Here is a 17,790-nt window from a genome sequence, read left to right as displayed (position 1 = left end):
AAGAGCAAGGGAGCACAGAAATGCAGTTGACTTCAATTTCAGTTCTCTGTATGAGGAGGGAGATATTTGGTGTGAAGGGTTAAGTTTTTTCCAACCGCTATGTCACAAAGCTGCAGATCTTCGGCCTCACTGACGCCCATGTGCACAGAGTAATTTTTCCAGGTTTCTCAGCTTTAGGTTGCTGGTTTTCAGGGGCTGAAAGTCATTCCCTCATCCCTGCCTCAGCCCCACCACTCTTGATCGTTGCTACTTCTGCTACCCGTGAGCAGCCTAAGAACCGCCCACATAAAGAAGCTGGGCCACACTCAGGCCAGCCCTCAGGCTCACAGGGAACAAAGCTTTCTTTTTCTCACCTGCTTCTTGGTAGTCTTGCCCCAAGACCTTAAGTACCAGAGACCACGATGGAGACAGAAGAGTTCTGTAGGAATATGTCTGTGTTGAGTGTGTGCCGCTTTTTGTTTTGTCTTCTTCGTGCATGGAGAATCTATTTCACAACAGAGGTGAGGGAATGGCACCATCTTACCTGAGAAGCTTCCCAGTCGAGGCGCGGTCACGTCCCCGCCGTCATAGATCTCCAAGGAGTCCCAGTTCTGCTCCGTGGCAAAGCTGATCACCTGGATCTACCAAACCACAACATTAAGTTAACATTCATTCTCAGCTTAACAAAATTAGTCTAATCAGAAAAGGTTTTTCATGATTGAGATATCTATATTTATATAGTTATATAGATCTAAGTATCTCTATATCTATATGGCAAAATTTTAAAAATAAAAGAACAATTTCTACAAATGTCACTTTTAATAATTTGTATTCTAAAAATTGATTATTTTTATTCCAGATATAGAAACATGATTAGAAACATTTCGTAGAAATAGTAAGAAAAGTAAACATTATTTTCCATGTATTTAAAATAACCAGTAAAAAAAAAGAAAGTCAAAGAAAGAGACAGAATGAGAGAGAGATAGATATGGTGAGAATGAAAAAAGGAAGGGAGGAAACAAGGAAGAATTGAGGGAGAGGAGGAGAGAGAAAGAGAAAGAGAGAAGAGTAAAGACGGAAGGAAGGAAGGAAGGAAAGAAGGAAGAGAGGAAGGAGAGAGGGGTAGAGGGAGGGAGGGAAAAAGGATGGAGGGAGGGAGAAAAAAAGAGAAGAAAGGAGGGAAGGAAGGAAGGAAGAAAAGGGATAGTAGGGAGGGAGGGAAGGAAAGCAGAAGGAGAGAGGGAGGGAAGGAGGGGTAAGAAGGATGGAAGGAAGGAAAGAAACAAGGAAGGAGAGAAGACAGGAGGGGGGAAAGAAGGAAGGAAAAAGGAAAGGAAGGAAGGAAAGCAGAAGGAGACAGGAAGGGAGAGAATGAGGAAGGAAGGAAGGAAGGAAGGAAAAAGGAAGGAGAGAAGAAAGGAGGGAGAGAGAGGGAAAGAAGGAGGGAGGGGAGGGTGGGAGGGAGGGTGGAACAAGGAAGGAAAGAAGGAAGGAAGGAAGGAACGAACAGACAAATGAAGGAGCAGAGGAAGGCAGCAAGCTGACAGACCCCAGCTTGGCCCTGATTATAGACTCTGGGCTTCAAGGACTCACCTGAATTCCTGATCCTTCTGTAACTATGATCTTCCATATACAGTTTAAGTTGTTTCCATATGGCTCAGGGTAGCCAGGGGACAGAATTGTACCTCTCCGCTGAGTGAAATTGCCACTGCAGGGGACTAAAAGACAGAACTGTATTTAATGAAAACAAAATGTAATAAAGACAACATTAATCTGGCATTTCCTTTTCTTGCATGATCAGAGAGTAAGAAAAACTTTATATGTACTACAATGCTTTAAATGGAATTTTTAGCCAAGGTAACATTTACTCCATTCTCTTTAAAACTAGCATTATCATTGATTACTATCCATTATGCTACTAAGCTATGGATATCGAGTCTAGAAATAAATTTACTCAAGTTCTCTAAGAAGAGACTGTGCCTAACAATGGCATCCCTGGGGTCAATGATGTTTACAATAATTTATCTACTTTAACTTGAGGAACTTTTCAGAGCATTCTCTTCTCTGTGCAAACATACAACTCCAGATGACATTAATGGCATTTATGAACAAGTTCAGGGAGAAAGAGAGATGCTTAAAATGTACAGATGAAGTCAAGAGCTAATCATGATTGCACTGGAGTTTTCTACACAAAATGAAACAAACTATAAACAGCAGTGTTGTTATTCAGGCTGCCTTATTACTTTTTACTCATCACCACCAATTTATTAAAAAGACATTACACAAGTAGTATAGCAAATCAACATTGTAATGATTTTTCCCACAAAATGAAACCACGTTGTATCTCCACAACTTTAGAGTTGATGGCATACTTAATAAATACTGAAAAGGAAAACATGCTTTATCCTTGTTAATCTGACGAGTTGTTTTATGAAACAATAATTTTTCAGGTTTGGCTGCCACTCAATCATTTCTGATAAAAACAAATTGCTCTTCAAATGTGTCAGGCACGTGATGGATCTTCAGCACCATGGTGTCCTGTGGATGGTCGCACCAGTGGATGCTGCTTACCCACACAGCTGGGAATTGTGTCATTCCACTGAGCTAAAGCGTTGGGCACTGACTGGCAGCGCAACGCCGTGGATCCCTGCAGCAGGTACCCCGGGTTGCACTCAAATCGCACGATCGAGCCCGCAGAAAACTCAGAACCAATTCTCCTTCCGTATCTGGGCTCCGGGACAGAGCTGCACTGAGTGTCGCTGGTGCGAGGAACAGCTAGAGGCAAAACATAGAACACAGCCATCTGTATCTTCAGAGGAAGCCAGAACATCGTCTTGAAAACTGATTTAACAAGAGTCTAAACAGAGTTGATGCAGATATAGAAATTAATAACGCCTCTAACAACCTCTGTAGGGAATAATGTGGGGAGCACTTTCCCTCCCTTCTACACTTTGTTCTCTTAGCAACCTCAGGACTTCAGCATTCTCATTTCAGACTAGGAAAATGGGACATGAAAAGAATTCATGAGAATTGACTGACATTTAGGCAGTCAAAATTAACTAGGTACTCAAATCATTATAGTAGTGATTATGAGATGACTAAGAATGGATTTTCTCTTTCTGAGACTCCAAGTTTCTCCATGGTGTGTGGTCTTCACTGATGCAGAAATAAAAACCCAAAGTTTTTGATGGCGGGTGTGTCTATGGTCTTTGGGTGGTGGGTATTGACAGGAGTCTCAGTGCCATGTGGGAGAAAGATAACTCCTCAGGTTATATGTCAGAAACCACCACTTCTAAGGATGTTCCTTTTTATCAAAAAGGGGCATGAGATAAAGTATGAAAAATAGTTTAATTGGCAAGAAACCTGTAGTCCCACGTACACTTTTTGAATATAGTTATGTACTGTGAAATCAGTATATTTAGTTTTTGTCCTTTGCAGTTAAAAAGCTATATGTATACACTGTCTCTGGAATTCATTCTTCTTGGTCCTTGTATTTTTTCATACCAAAGTCCAGTCTTTGAGAGAAGGGCTTATGTACTCATTTTCTGTAAAAATAATCCTTCCATTCTCATCCTGCTTTTAAAAACACATGGGTATCACTTTTTTAGCTCAAGCTGAATATTGACAGACCCTGTTTGGGTACCTGCTACCTCAAAAACAATTCTATAAAAATGGAAGTTAGATTATTTTGATTAAACTATGTTTCAATTCAATGCTGAAATTTTTTTTAGAAAGCAAAAGTAAATAAAGTTGTATATCATCTAACAGCCATAGTTAATGATATATCGGAATTCATCTTTTCCATAACTAAAAGCAAAATATAGAATAATTATAATATCTTATTACAGGTTGAGCATTCCTTATCCGAAATGCTTGGTGTTTCGGATTTTGAATTTCCAGATTTTAAAGTATTTGCATATACATAATGAGATGTCTTCGGCATGAGACACAAGTCTAAAACCAAATGTATTTATGTTTAATATATACCTTGCACATAAGCTGATGGTAATTTTATAAATATTTTTTAGAAATTTTGTGCATGAAACAAAGTTCTGACTGCATCTTGACTGTGACCCATCACGTGAGATCAGATGGGGATTTTCCATCTGTGAAATCATGTCAACACTAAAAAAGTTTCTGATTTGGGAGCATTTCAGATTTCAGACATTCAAATTAGGAGTGCTCAACCTGTACATAAAATACTGTTTAATTATATTTGCCATTGTGATGTTGTGACAAGATAATGGTTTTGTCCATGGCTCCTGGTGTATAACTTTCCTTCTTACATATCATATTGTAATATTGGGTGTGGCAGGCCTCAGGGAAGCCTCAAGAACAGAATGTCTCCTTCTGCCTGCCTTTCACCTGCCCCAAGGCAAGATTTTGATCTTCCCCCAACTTCTGATTGAACTGTGGGTCTCAAGACTCTCTCCAGAGAGGGTCCCCCTCTGTACTCTGGGGGAAGGAGTGCTAATATCATGAAGTATCCACTAAAACCCAAGAGGACTGGGTTCGGGGAGCTTCCAGAGAGCTGAACAGGTGAAGGTTCCTGAATAGGGGTCATGAGAGCTCTGTGTACCTTTTCTCATGCTTCGCCCTAAACAAGTCTTCATCTGTATCCTTTGCAATATCCTTTATAACAAACCAGTAAACATAAGTGTTTCTCTGAATTCTGTGAGGTGCTTCAATAAATTAATCAAACCCAAAGAGGGGGACATGGGAACCCAAACTTGAAGTCAGTCTATTGACTGACAGGGGGCAGACTGTGGGACTGAGCCCTTGGCCTGTGGACTCTGAGTCTATCTCCAGGCAGATGGTGTTGAAGTTGAATTAGAGGGGCCATAGCTAGGCGGTGGTGAGAAACTCCTATATTTGGTCATAAAAGTCTTCTTCTGCACTGATCATAGTGGTGTGAGAGCAGAGGAAAAATACAATTTGAGAGTTTTTTTTCCCAAAGCAGAAATACTTGTGTGCCTGACTATTTTGTTACAGTTGAACAGTGGTATAAAGGGAAAAAAAATGCTTCATAGAGGATTGCACAATTATCTCAAGACTTTTATTTACAAAGTTGATGAAATATTGCCAATGATAATGTTTCCATTTATGCTAGATTACCCGGAAATTACCCCCTATCTGTGACAAAGTTTCCACTTATCTAAGAGGCAAGTGTAACATCTCCTGTTCGCAAATTTCCAGGGTGTTTTCATTGTTCCAGGTTCTCAAATGTGAGGAGAAATACAGAATCAAGGGTCGTTTGTACACCATCCACTATTAACTCTTTCCTCATGAACTTATAGTTGCCTATTTTCAAGGATGACAGCAATATATAAATTGCATCTGCATCTGGATAAAATTATGGAAAACATTTTTTAGAGGAAAAAGTTTGGGCAGTGAAGTGACCAATTTCAAGTATCTGAGAAAGTAGGACAGAGAAAAGCTATGACATTGAGACATCAACCTCCATGTAATATCTGGTGGGGGTGGGGGTTGGAAATCAAACAATGTTCTGCAACTTCTTGGTCTCAGCCAGCCCTCAGGTTGCAGCCCTTCACCTGGACATTTCAGACGGCACCAGAGAGAAATGCTATTCTCTATCGTAATTATTCTCTGTCTCTAGTAAATGCTTCACACTGCTGTGAAACAGAATTGAAATCAGCTCAGTGGAAGAGTGAGCAGGGAATAAGGCCTGGAATACAGGGTGATCAACAAAATGATTGATTTCTCAGGCCAGACAACCATGTTGCTGCAGAGACTAGATGCCCTTCTCTGAGACTTTTATAAGATAGAAAGCAGGCAGCGCCGTGGATGTGTGTGCACCCTCCTAAGGAAAAGCCAGAGACATAATGTGATAGTTTTGTTAATCACCCTTCACCTCCATGCATGTTCTAAAACACAGGTATATGCAGCCCATTCTTTTTCTGCACCTCTGATAGAATGGATGTGGTAAAAACACCACCACCACCACCACCACCAACAACAACAACAACAACAACAAAAATAAATCTGCATGTAAGTATAGCTTGCAATATCTAAGTGAGGCAGTTTTCTGTTTCACTTAGTGACTGAGGTACATTTCCTATTGCAAAAGCATTCCCCTCTCATAGTTGAAATATCTGATTTGACAAGCTGTTACTAGTCAACGAATTCAAACATATATTGCTGAATTGCAAACACAATTTTATGTTCAATCTTCTTCATAAAAAGTATACATTTTATAATCTCTTGATACAAAATGTGAGTTCTCAGAAGTGAAAACCAGCTTATAAAAATATAATTCATGTCATCTAAAAGGAGAGGGAGCCTGGGGAAAATAAATAACAATAACAAAAAAAGTATGTTTGTACGCCTAGGAAGAACTTCAAAGACACTCTCAAGGTGCATTTTTCCTACTCAAACTTAGGAAAAGTATGACCATGTATTCAGCTCTGTTTATTTTTAGGAGGCCACCCAATTAGCTACATTAACATGAATGCTAAGGAAATAAATTCTTGGGAGCAGGAAGACCCTTGAAGAGAAATGCCAGAGCTGGTGAGTCTGGGAGGCTGGGTGCCTGGGAGGCAGTCACTGTCACAGGTGTGACTGGGAGAGGAGAAGCTAAGTTAGAAGTGAGCTTGGAAAGACAGAGACATGGCCAGTTGACAAGTATAAGCTGTGTACAGAGAAGGAAGTATGATATCAAAACATGACCTCCTTTTCCCTTTAATTATATAGTAAATCCTTACTACTGATTAATTTTTGATCTGTGCTATTTTGAGGGAACTGGAAGCAGTATCAGATTCTACACTAAAACTCACATGAAGACCAAGTATGGTTGCTCACACCTGTAATCCCAGCACTTTGGGAAACCAAGGTAGCAGGATTGCTTGAGTCCAGGAGTTTGAGACCAGCCTGAGCAACACAGCAAGACCTGGTCTCTACAAAAAATTGCCAGGTGTTGTGGTAAGTGCCTGTAGTCCTAGCTACTCCAGAAACTGAGGTGGAAGGATCGTAAGAGGATGAGGCTGCAGTGAGCTGTGATTGTGCCAGTGCACTCTAGCCTGGGTGACAGAATAAGACCCTACTTCACAAAAAAGAAAAAGAGACACACAAGAAAAATAGACTATTTGTAGGAACAGCCAGGCATAAATACAAGACCTTTAAAAATAGCAGTATGTTGGTGAGATACCCTCAACTGTCAAGTTTAACTTAGACATTTGAGGCCAAAACAATATATCTTAATGCAATATAATTACTCTATAGAATAGAATCAAAGGATTCTTCTAATATTGAAAGAAACAAACCGTACTGGACATACTTTGAAATGGAATGTGTGATTTTTGACTTTTGCATTGGCCTAAGAATATATTGACTTTAGGTGCAATTCATTTTTCTATGAAATAGCAAAGACCATTCAAACATATATTGCTGAACTACAAAATCTGGATGAGGTTTGGCCAGTCTCTGCTTGACAGTAAAAGGACTAGGGAGCTTAGGACAAGAATGGGGACTCCTTCTGCCATGAACACTCTGGGAGTTTCTGGGGCTAGGAACCAGATACAGAAAACTTTCTGCTTGGTACCTAAAAGAAAATTTATAAAGCTGACCAAATCCAATGTTTAAAGGCAAGAATTATATGTCTCTCAAATCTTCAAGAAAATGTGCTGATGCAGGAAAAAAACATGTGACCATACTTTAGACCTACACTATCAGAACCATGACTGACATGCTCACACTTCAGGAGGATAGTTTTATTTCTCTTCATGTGACTTCTCACCATAGCTTTTGCTTCTAAATTCTGAGGTGGTGGCTGCTGATTCAGAGGGGCATGAAGGATGGGCTGACAGGACCCATGCCTGGACCACAGCTGTAAAAGGTTCTTCCTTGTCATTGGACATGTTGGCCACATACGGCCCCTTGTTTCAGTTTCCACACTTGTGATTTGTGCATGGTCCATTCCCTGTAGAGGACATGACATCCCTGCGTTCACTAAACAGCACCAAAAAGAAGCCATGATTGGCACCTCACCACTGCTAACTCCTCATCTACAACTCAGCATTAGAGAGCTTTTCTGCGTTTCACTGTGAAGGACCACTTGCTGTGTGACTCCCCTGGGGTGCCCAGTGTCTTGACTCACTCTTCTCTCTTGCTTCTCACATGTACCGCCTACCCCAAGTAATGTGGAAAACAAAACAGCACACACAGAGTTAAATCAGCACACTTTTTAAAATAACCTCTGTACGTTCATTTCTTCACAAAGTCAGAAAGACAGTTCCATTGTTATGAATGTCTCCATGTTATTAACCAGGGTGTGGGTGGGGAGCAGAGGGAAGGGATGGTGGTCTTTGCATATCTAGAGTCATATATATGCCTTATGCATGCTGACACTCTGCACCTATTTTTCTTAGAAATCTCCATCAGTTCTTTATAAGGAACTGTGTCTGTTAGTAAGGGTTAGATATCTTATACCCAGGGAAATCATAAAGTCCCTGTGCAATTTTAAGCTTAATAGTTTATGAAAGAATGAAATTGTAAGGAACATGAAAGCAAGCACTATTCAGAAAATTTTTATACAACAGAGTTAAAATAACTTCTAGGCTTCAATATAACTACTATCTTTCAAGAAGCAATGTTCAATTTAACTTTTCATATGTATTGAAAACTTTTCCCATTGGTGTTGAGTAATTTATAAGTTGCAGTCATGATCCTAGTTCTCGACCTTGAAAGAATTTAGTTTTCATAAAAAGACATAAACCTTTGCATAAACTCAGTGGTAGAAACAAAGGAAGAAACAGAGGTACATGAGAACTTTATAAATTACTAAAGATGTTAGCGTCATTATATATTCTTAAGGATGAGGAAAGTCGATTCCTTTTACAAGCGATTTTCTTTTCTTTCTCCTTTTCGGTGTCTATACATTTTAATGATATTGTATTATTCTAAATAAAGAAAAATAATTTTTGAACATGTCTTCTGAGAACATTTGAATATTGGATAGACATTGGGGCATTTGCATAAAATATTTATCTGATAGATTTTCTAATGTTTATCAAAAGTCTATAGAAGCTTCTTATAAAGGCAGACAATAATAGTAACATGAATATTTTCAGGAGGAAAAAAATGTCTATAACCCAGGCAGTCGGTTTCTTTATGTCGCACAAACTTCGGTTTGTGATTCTACTTTTGCAAAACAAAATAAAATTTATTTGAAGAACATAAAAAGGCTAAAAGGGCAGGTTGTGTCAACAGGCCACTATCGCCTGCCTGCCTTTTTATAAAACTGAGTAATTATTTACATTTTAACAAAAGGTATAACTTGTAACAATGTAACTACTTTTAATAGCATCACCATTCAATCAATCACTACTTAAACAGATCAGAGAGATTTTTGCCTCCTCCTACCTGTCAGACATCATTCTCGCTCTCTTACCATTACTCTGTAAGTCATCTAGTTGCTAAAAACTGAAGGGTTTTTATACTGAACTATTTTGAGGTAATGGATTTTACAATCTGAGACTATTAATGATATTTCATAAATAATATGACTGTTATTTTCTATAACTTTTGTAAATGTTTCAGGAATGTTTTCTGAAGAATTTTTTTAATAAAAAAATCTTTGCTAAGAAACGATTACTTTCTAATTCTGAAGAAAACACTTAAGAGTGGTAGCCAGTAGTCTCTCTAGCTTCAAGCAAAATTTAGACCTATAAATTAGCCAGGTGTGATGGTGCATGTCTGTGGTCCCAGCTACTCCGGAAGCTGAGGTGGAAGGATTGCCTGAGCCCCGGAAGTTGAGGTTATAGTAAGCCCTGATTGTGCCACTGCACTTCATCCTAGGCAGCAGAATGAAAGACCAACTAAAAAGAAAGAAAAATGAGACCTATAAAAAGTATTTCTTCTTATTTTTGAACACACAGTCTATCTCTGAAGGTAACAATATGTTTCAGGTCTCAATCTCTACAGTCATGACAAATTCCATCCAAAGGGTTGCTCTGTGCTTTCAAAAGTATATGAACAGTCCATGTGGTATTTTATTCAAGTTTATGTAATGAATACACAAAACAAAAGTGAGGTATATTAGAGAAAAATTATTCACTTTACAAAATCTTTGAACAATCTCATTATTTCAAAGTAAGCCTTAAATTTTTTTAAAAAGCATAAAAGGACAAAAAGTTAGTAAAACACAAACAAAATAAGATAGGTATTTAATTAAAATAAGGGATGCATGAGTGATGCTTAGTATTTTGTTTGACTGTGTTGTTAGTTTTTGCTAACTTAACTAGATTTTAAGTAACTTAAAATGTGTGGTATTACATAATGTATTTTAAATGCATTTTATTAAGCAGATGCTAAGATCTAAACTAATATAAAATACTTCATTAGATAAAATGCTATATTTGAAGTCATTATGCAAGAAGTGAAGGGTTACAGAAAGGCAATATAACCAATATTTATTTCCTTGAACTGCTGGGTAAGTGCAGTATCATTGTGTCTTTTTAGTAGAAATATCAGATTCCAGTGTAAAAAGAAAAAAAAATATTAAATACTTTTATTATAAATACATGAATACCCTCAATTCCTTAAATACTCAAGCAGGTTTAGTGCTTTGTCTGAAAATAGTAGTTAGTGTGTGCAGTGTCAGGAAGAGACTACAGGGATAGGTAGAGTGATGTTTACCTTGGTACACAAAGTGGAAACCCCTGGCAGACGCCCCACTCTTGGCACTGAATCGGAGCAGAATCTGATTTGATGTAGCCAAAGGCAAAGTTTCACCTATAAATCAAAACAGAGGTAATGTGTGGGTTCCAGATAGTACACAATTAGTGCTATAGTAACTAACAGTATTTTGAAAAATAATCATGAATAAGAAATGTCACATTTAATTTTTGAATTTTAAGAAAATGTTTCACTTTGGGGTTTAAGACTCAAACATATTGTTTTTATACAGATTTTAAAACTTTTTTGTTTGTGCTTTCTATTAAAATATATTGTAATCATTATTCCACTAATACTTTCTTTTGAAGAAGGCACCAATAATAGACCTATTAGCTGATGATGTAGGAGAGAGAAGTGCTGGGTGAATCGTTTACTCCTCATCACCTTAATTTGACAATTTACTTGATAAGATTCTACTTAAAATTAAGAAAATGTCTCCAAATTAATTAGCTGATTAAAGAAAAAAACAAATGGATTCAGAAAAAAACCTTTAAAGTACACATGCAATATGGGGTACAGTCTGTTTCAAACAGCGGTGAGAGGCTGTGGCTGGCCATAAGCTTTTCAGAGGAGAGTTTGTTACTTTGTATCAACATATTGAATGTGTGTCTTCCCATGCATTCTTAGACATTACATCATCAAACATCAGTAGCAAACAAAACAGAGGTTAAGACTTTTGCTTTATAATGAACTAGTGAAAAATGGGAACTAACCAAATCTTAATCTCAGTTGGCCAAAGCTTTTGGCATAGTTTGATAAATTTATAGAAAGGTAAATTTACAAAATAAATTGCCAAATTTCTTAGAAAATGGTAAAAATGTAGCAGTAATCCAAATAAGGGCTAGATCACCAATGAGGAGGCAGGGTTAAATACACTGCGTCATACTAAACCAACAGAATACTATGCAGAACTCAAAGTAGTGACATTTGATATATGCTATTTTTTGATACAGACATAGGTGATTTTAAGTGAAAGAATGAGATAAGAAAATAAGTTGTGAGGTAATGTCTCAATTTTATTAAGTCTCATATGTGCTTGCAAGTATATGTGTGTGCGTGAATGTATGTGTGTGCATCTGTGCACATTATACATGTGTGGATGTAATGGATCTCTGTGTGTAGGAATTTATAGACTTAGAATGATTTAGACCCAAATGTTAGTGCTTTTATCTTCAGAAGAAAGATTAACTCACATAGACAGAAAATAAAACACACAAAATAGTTGATTATTCCTTTTTTTTTGGATGTTTGCCTCTTTTATTGAGATAAATATTATATTTCCTACAATCTTAGTAAGGAAAACAATAAAAGAAAGTGGTTTTAGGGATGGCATAAGAATACTTTTGAAATCTTACATCTAAAATAAGATTTTCCTAAACACACATGCAAATTCAAAAATGATTACCTTTCTCCTTCATCAAAACAAAGACAAAACTAGACACATTTAAAATTAATCACCCTAGCTGTCTACATGGAATTAACAACAAAATTCTTTGAAAGGTTACCTGAATGAGACCCAGAGAGCGAGCTGAGGAGTCTGGCCTGTGCGTGGGTCCCATCAAATAGCTCTGCCAGATCATTCAGAGCTGTCTGGAAATAGGCAAACTGTCCAAACACCACTACAAAATAAAGGGGGTGGGTTGGCACAATACTCCTTAAAACAAATGCAATGTAGATTTTAGTTGTGCTGCATGTTTATCGATTGACCCGAAGAATCACTACCGTAAGAATCCTATAAAAAATAAATAGTAACATATATTCTTTGCTTTCTACGTTTTCAGCTGATTAAACAATTTGACCTTGCTTCTTGACTTTTGATATTTAATAAAAGAGAGAAAATTACTTTTTCTATATAATTTGGACATTAGAGGAAGAATTTTTAAAATAAATATCTCATTAAGATAGTGGGAAAATATCCATAAAGGTATTCATTTATTTTGGGGTAATTAGTGACATCATTCAATGAAAAATAAGCAAAGGATCAAGACCCATGATAATTTAATGAGGAATTTAAAGTTCTTCACAAAAGGTTATTTTAATGCCCAAGTCACAGTAACACATTGCCAGATACATAGTAACACATTTATACATTTGACTCAGCAACGTATTACAGGAATTGCTCACTGTTCTTCCACTCTATACCTTTATTCCCTTACAGGCTATGTAAGTTGTGGGAACACACCTCCTACAAGTAAAACTAACTACGTATTTTATGACTTCAAATGTAATCCATGCTTGTGTATTTCAAGTAATGCTTCAGAGGGCCTTTAAATATTTAGAAAAACCTGTGATTTAGTATCTATTTACAAGTAACGAGCAGCAAATCCTTTTCTAATCTATGTGTAAGGTTTGCACTAAAATCATTCTAAGTATGAACAAGAAATGGAGGTGTGTGTATCAGTTATGCCTGTCAGAATTCTTTTTTCTTTTTTAGAAAGAAAAGTTTATTTAAAAGTAAATTAAAAAGAGAAAGAGAAGGAAGAAAGAAGATTCACCTTCCCAAGGTGGGGGAGGGGAACAAAGCCAGGAAGCATGGCGACAGCCATGGCTCAAAGAGCACATGGCCACCCAGATTCTAGCAAGGCAATGGCTCACATGTCAGAATTCTAATGAAAATAACTTATGTTCATGTTAGCACAATGGAGGTAATTTAACTATAACAGTGTGTATGTATATAGACATGTGTATAAATACATACATATCTATGAAATATAATACATACACACATATCTAATATATCTTGTATTTAAGATGTTATTATTTCTAATTGAGAAACACCCCGGAAGAATGTAGACAAAGTGGATTTTTCCAATAGATGTAGTGCACTAAAAACCTGGCTTTTCAGGGATTACAGAGGAAGAAGAATTTGTTTTTCTACAGTTTCTGCTTATACCATCCTTCCCTAAGCTGCCATCTGCCCATATTAATTAAATGTGTATCATGTGGGAAGCTGAATGCTTGGGTCTTTTAATTAGCACGAAAGTAAATCATCCATACATAATTCCTACTTTTTCCCAAGAAACATTTAGCGAGCATCAGTTTTCTGCTAGAAACGAAGACAAAAGAAATGCGTAAGATATTAATGTTGTTCTAAGACTATTAGGAATTAATGTGAAACATAATTTCCATAACAAATATTTATTTGGAGTGCAGGATATCAGGAGCCAGGAGAAACTCCCAGTCAGTTCTGGAGATGGTCCTGAAGCTTTCCTTGATGAGTCTCCTCGAACTGGGTTCTAACCTATGACTGAAACTCAGCCCAAGACAACAAACTCATTTGCTACAAGAGTAAAGCTGTTCAGTGCTTTCTAATGAGAACAGAGTTATAGGGACTTAACCTGTGGGAATAGTCAAAGCTTCATGGAGGATATAACATTATAGCTTATTCTTCAAGAATGATTTGTACAGAAATGGGACATAAGGAAATTATTTTAGCAAGAGGAATCTGAAGAGCAAAATTTTGGATGTAACAAAGGCAGGACATAGTCGACTGGCTAACACTCCGTGGTTGAAAGGAAGAGGGCAATTTGATGCAAAGCCCTGTGGCTTCAAAGTCCACACCGAAACACATACACACTTTGCTCTGGAGGCAAAAGAAGTAAGAATGTTTATCAAAATATTAACATGATCAGACTTCTGTTTTAGAAAGGATTCTTGGCAGTGTTTTTGGATGAGACCAGAGAGAAAAGTTGAATATCTAATTTGATATTGAAAATTTGAATATTTGTCTAATATCACTTTCCATTTGTAGCCTGATAGGAAGGCAGTGGTCCCTTCCTACCTGGCATTGGTCACATACTTCATAATATTTGTATATCTGCCTTATAAACCACACCATGAGTATGTCAAGAAAACGGGCTATGTTTTATTATTCTTTATGTCCTTAGCTCTTACCACTATTGTTGAATCACTTGTTTAATCAATTTATTACCCAGGAAATAGTAAGGAACAAGAGAAAAAAATAAAACATGGGACAGGATGGATTTTCATTAAGTATTCAGAATAACAATTCTGTTGTTTTATTCAAACACAGAATCGTTTTTTCAAACTAAAGTCTTCTGCCCAGAAAGAATATGATAAGCATGTCACTAAAACTTTCAGATGAGAAAATTATAATCAATACTTAGCATGAGATTTTTTTGCTGAAAAATTCTGTGTTGTGATAACATTTTGTGCAAAACTAAAATCATAAAATATTTTGCAGCTAAAGTCTACTGTGATAAATACACTTTGTCATGTGTCCATGAAAAATAAAAAAGATTTTTTTGTGATAAAGTAATTGAAGATGTGTTGAGCATTTAGTTAAAAAAAATGTATTTCATTTAAATACAAAATTAAAGCTGAGGTTAAATTAGGGACTTTAAGAAATTTGGTTCATTAAAAAGCTGAAATCTAGAAACTGTTCTAAGTATTATTGTCTATTTACCATAACAAAGGAAATATAAATGCTTAGGAGAGATGTTCATTAGAATTTAAGAGGCCTGTAAATAATAACATAATAGAAATAACATATTATTTATAGAAATATCTCCCATATACAAGTAACTGCCTGGTCATATAATTGTTTTTTAAAATATTTCACCTCAAGCTCATTCTAACATTAGAATTTTTATTTATATTCTGAGTAGGTGACTGCTTTTTTGAATATAAAGGAAAAGTATGTAGAGTTTTTAACTTTACTACCATAAAAAAGGTAATTGTCTACAAGATTACAAAAGCTACTATCTGGTTTACTCCAGAAAAGAATCCAACAGAGGATAAATTAAATTTTCCTGATCAAGAGTGACTGAGCATTGAGCAAACAATGTGCAAAACAATGGAAAAGGCCCTTCTAGAAATGAAGTCATTCTAAGAAATTTGCTCAGATTGGGAGAAAATTTAGCAGGGAGACTCATGAAGTTAGGCTTTACCTGGTGAAATTGACAGCACTCTGCCTGCTTCTATACCTCTAAGCACTCAAAAGTTGGCCCAAGGGTTCAATGATCTCCATCATAATCTGATTACTGAATTTACGAGGCAATTATGCACAAAGAGATAAAAGTGTTGCTCTCACCTACCAGTCACTTCACAGTCCTCCCTTACACACAAAAACAACCCATGAAAGAATGACTTCTGAGAAAAATAAGAACAGAGTGAAATTAATTCTCCGATGATTCTGGATAGGAATCGTAAAAGGAAATACAAGCATTTCCTCTCACACTGGTAAAAGGATAGTAATGAGCATTGTGTGGAGATGTCTGGAAAGCCTGCTACTTAAATGAAACGTGTCTCTTTTTATTTTATTTATTTTACTAAGAGTTAGAATACTTGCTTATCAAATGACAGAAAAGTGAACACTGAAAAGAGATATAACAATGAATTTAAAATAAAATAAAATTCTTACCAAATTCCTTTGGTACAGTTATAGAATAGAGGCATATTTGGCCAGCTGTGTAGTTATGAGGGTAGTTTGGTGATAAAACTACCCCTTCTGATCCCGTGTACTGGCCTCCACAGGGAGCTGAAATAAAATCGACCAAGAATTATGCCCTGTGCAACAATAATACTGCAAGGACAGGAGAATCAAAGCTGAAAAGCATCAAATAAGTATGCAGCATGACCTGTTCAACTGAAAAGCTTACAAAATATTAAAGTTAAAATCCTGTTTTACATTGCTATAAAATAATAGCAAAATAAAAACAAGAGTTACCAGGTCAAAATAGAAGAATTCAACATAGGAGAAAGCACTAACCTTATTTTCTGTCTTTGGCATGTTATAAAAACAAAGGAAACAGCTATAATAATAATAAAATAGATTCCAAAAAACAAATGATTAAATGACTTTGCAAAGTCTCACTGGAATTGTCTAGCTGATATCTATCATGATATTAACTTAAGAGACACAAAGAGTATTTCAGTTTTCTATTGTTTTTAAATTAATATGGGACTAAAAGAAAAAATCTTTTCATTTTTAGAATGTTTCTGTTTTAACTTTTCATCTCATAAGCTTAGTTAAAGAATAACATGTATGATTATTAATGCTTCAGGGTCTCTTCCTATAAACTCGGTGTAAAGCCAAAGAAACTCATTACTAAAAAGTTAGCGCAGATAAAATAGAAAAAAACTCACTGTGGTATGTTTGTGTTTGTGTATGTGTCTTGATTTCTCTTCTGACTATCTTATTTTCTTTGGCATTATTTTTGACGAGAAAATAAAAAACACTGTACAATAATGTTCAAAGCACTTTTCTAAGCATCATAAAATAGACAACCAATTAAGTCCCAGCAAATTGATATACAGTCTTTAAATGAAATCACCAATTCTTCAATTCCCCACACTCTTACATAAGAAGGGGCCCAAGTTTTCTCATCTATTAGGCTGTGGAACTGTGACCGGCATGGAATCATTCAGCCTGCAGCCCACTACTCCTGCCGTCATGCTGCCTGTGACCTGACGACAATTCTTACTTGATACACCTTCACTGATTTGAATTCAGAAACATTTTCAATATTTTATAAAGTTTCTATTTCTGTAGCTCATTTCTTCTTGATATGGCAATTTTTAAACCTCAAAAAAAATAGAAATTAGAGACGTGTAATCCTTTGAGTGTGAATTAACATACTTTAAGTCCTAACCGATAGAAAGAACGTTCTCTAGGATTAATAACACCCCCTATACTATGGTAATGATAAAGTTAAGGTACCTTGTTAATAAACAATCAAAAATATTTTTGAAATCCACGCATCCATTGCTTGAAAAGCTTAAGTCATATTCTAAGAGTCAAGGAAAAACAGCTTTAGCAAGTGACGACTTTGATCTGGTTACGATCAACTGGTAGGCTAAGCTCAGCCTTCATGTCTTAACTCAGAATCACGTTATCATTCTAAAGCACTAACACTGACTTTTATACAATTTTAAATAGAAAAAATTATTTAGGAGGAGGAAATTTCTGTAAGCTCAACTCTGAAGCTGAAGGTCCCCAACAGGATGCTGGGAGACTCACTCTACCAATATAGAGGTATCACCCAACTATTTTTTCACCATCTCCACCATATAAATTCAACCAGGCTATTTCAGAAATATCTTTTCTTTTTCCTCAAAAGCTTAAAGCTCAAGTTTTAAAAAATGAGTACAAATAAT

At 36.3% G+C, this 17,790-nt stretch overlaps 1 protein-coding gene across 1 annotated transcript in view; it reads right to left on the bottom strand.

The window, feature by feature from the left end:
* Positions 1-523: 523 nt before the first annotated feature.
* Positions 524-17,790, bottom strand: part of LOC103275056 (CUB and sushi domain-containing protein 1-like) — a gene marked incomplete at its 3' end in the record, with an annotated part of 411,423 nt that continues 394,156 nt past the window's right edge. The window contains exons 25-30 of the mRNA XM_021706144.1: positions 16,055-16,171; positions 12,177-12,290; positions 10,633-10,728; positions 2,551-2,754; positions 1,573-1,697; positions 524-620 (exon numbers count right to left, since the gene is read on the bottom strand). Coding sequence (XP_021561819.1) covers positions 524-620; positions 1,573-1,697; positions 2,551-2,754; positions 10,633-10,728; positions 12,177-12,290; positions 16,055-16,171 — 753 coding nt within the window. The remainder of the gene's footprint in view (positions 621-1,572; positions 1,698-2,550; positions 2,755-10,632; positions 10,729-12,176; positions 12,291-16,054; positions 16,172-17,790) is intronic.

This window comes from Carlito syrichta, unplaced genomic scaffold (genome assembly GCF_000164805.1).
Source record: "Carlito syrichta isolate Samal-C Ts95f unplaced genomic scaffold, Tarsius_syrichta-2.0.1 Scaffold315201, whole genome shotgun sequence".
Classification (NCBI taxonomy): Eukaryota; Metazoa; Chordata; class Mammalia; order Primates; family Tarsiidae; genus Carlito; species Carlito syrichta.
This window is presented reverse-complemented; position numbering and strand designations above follow the sequence as displayed.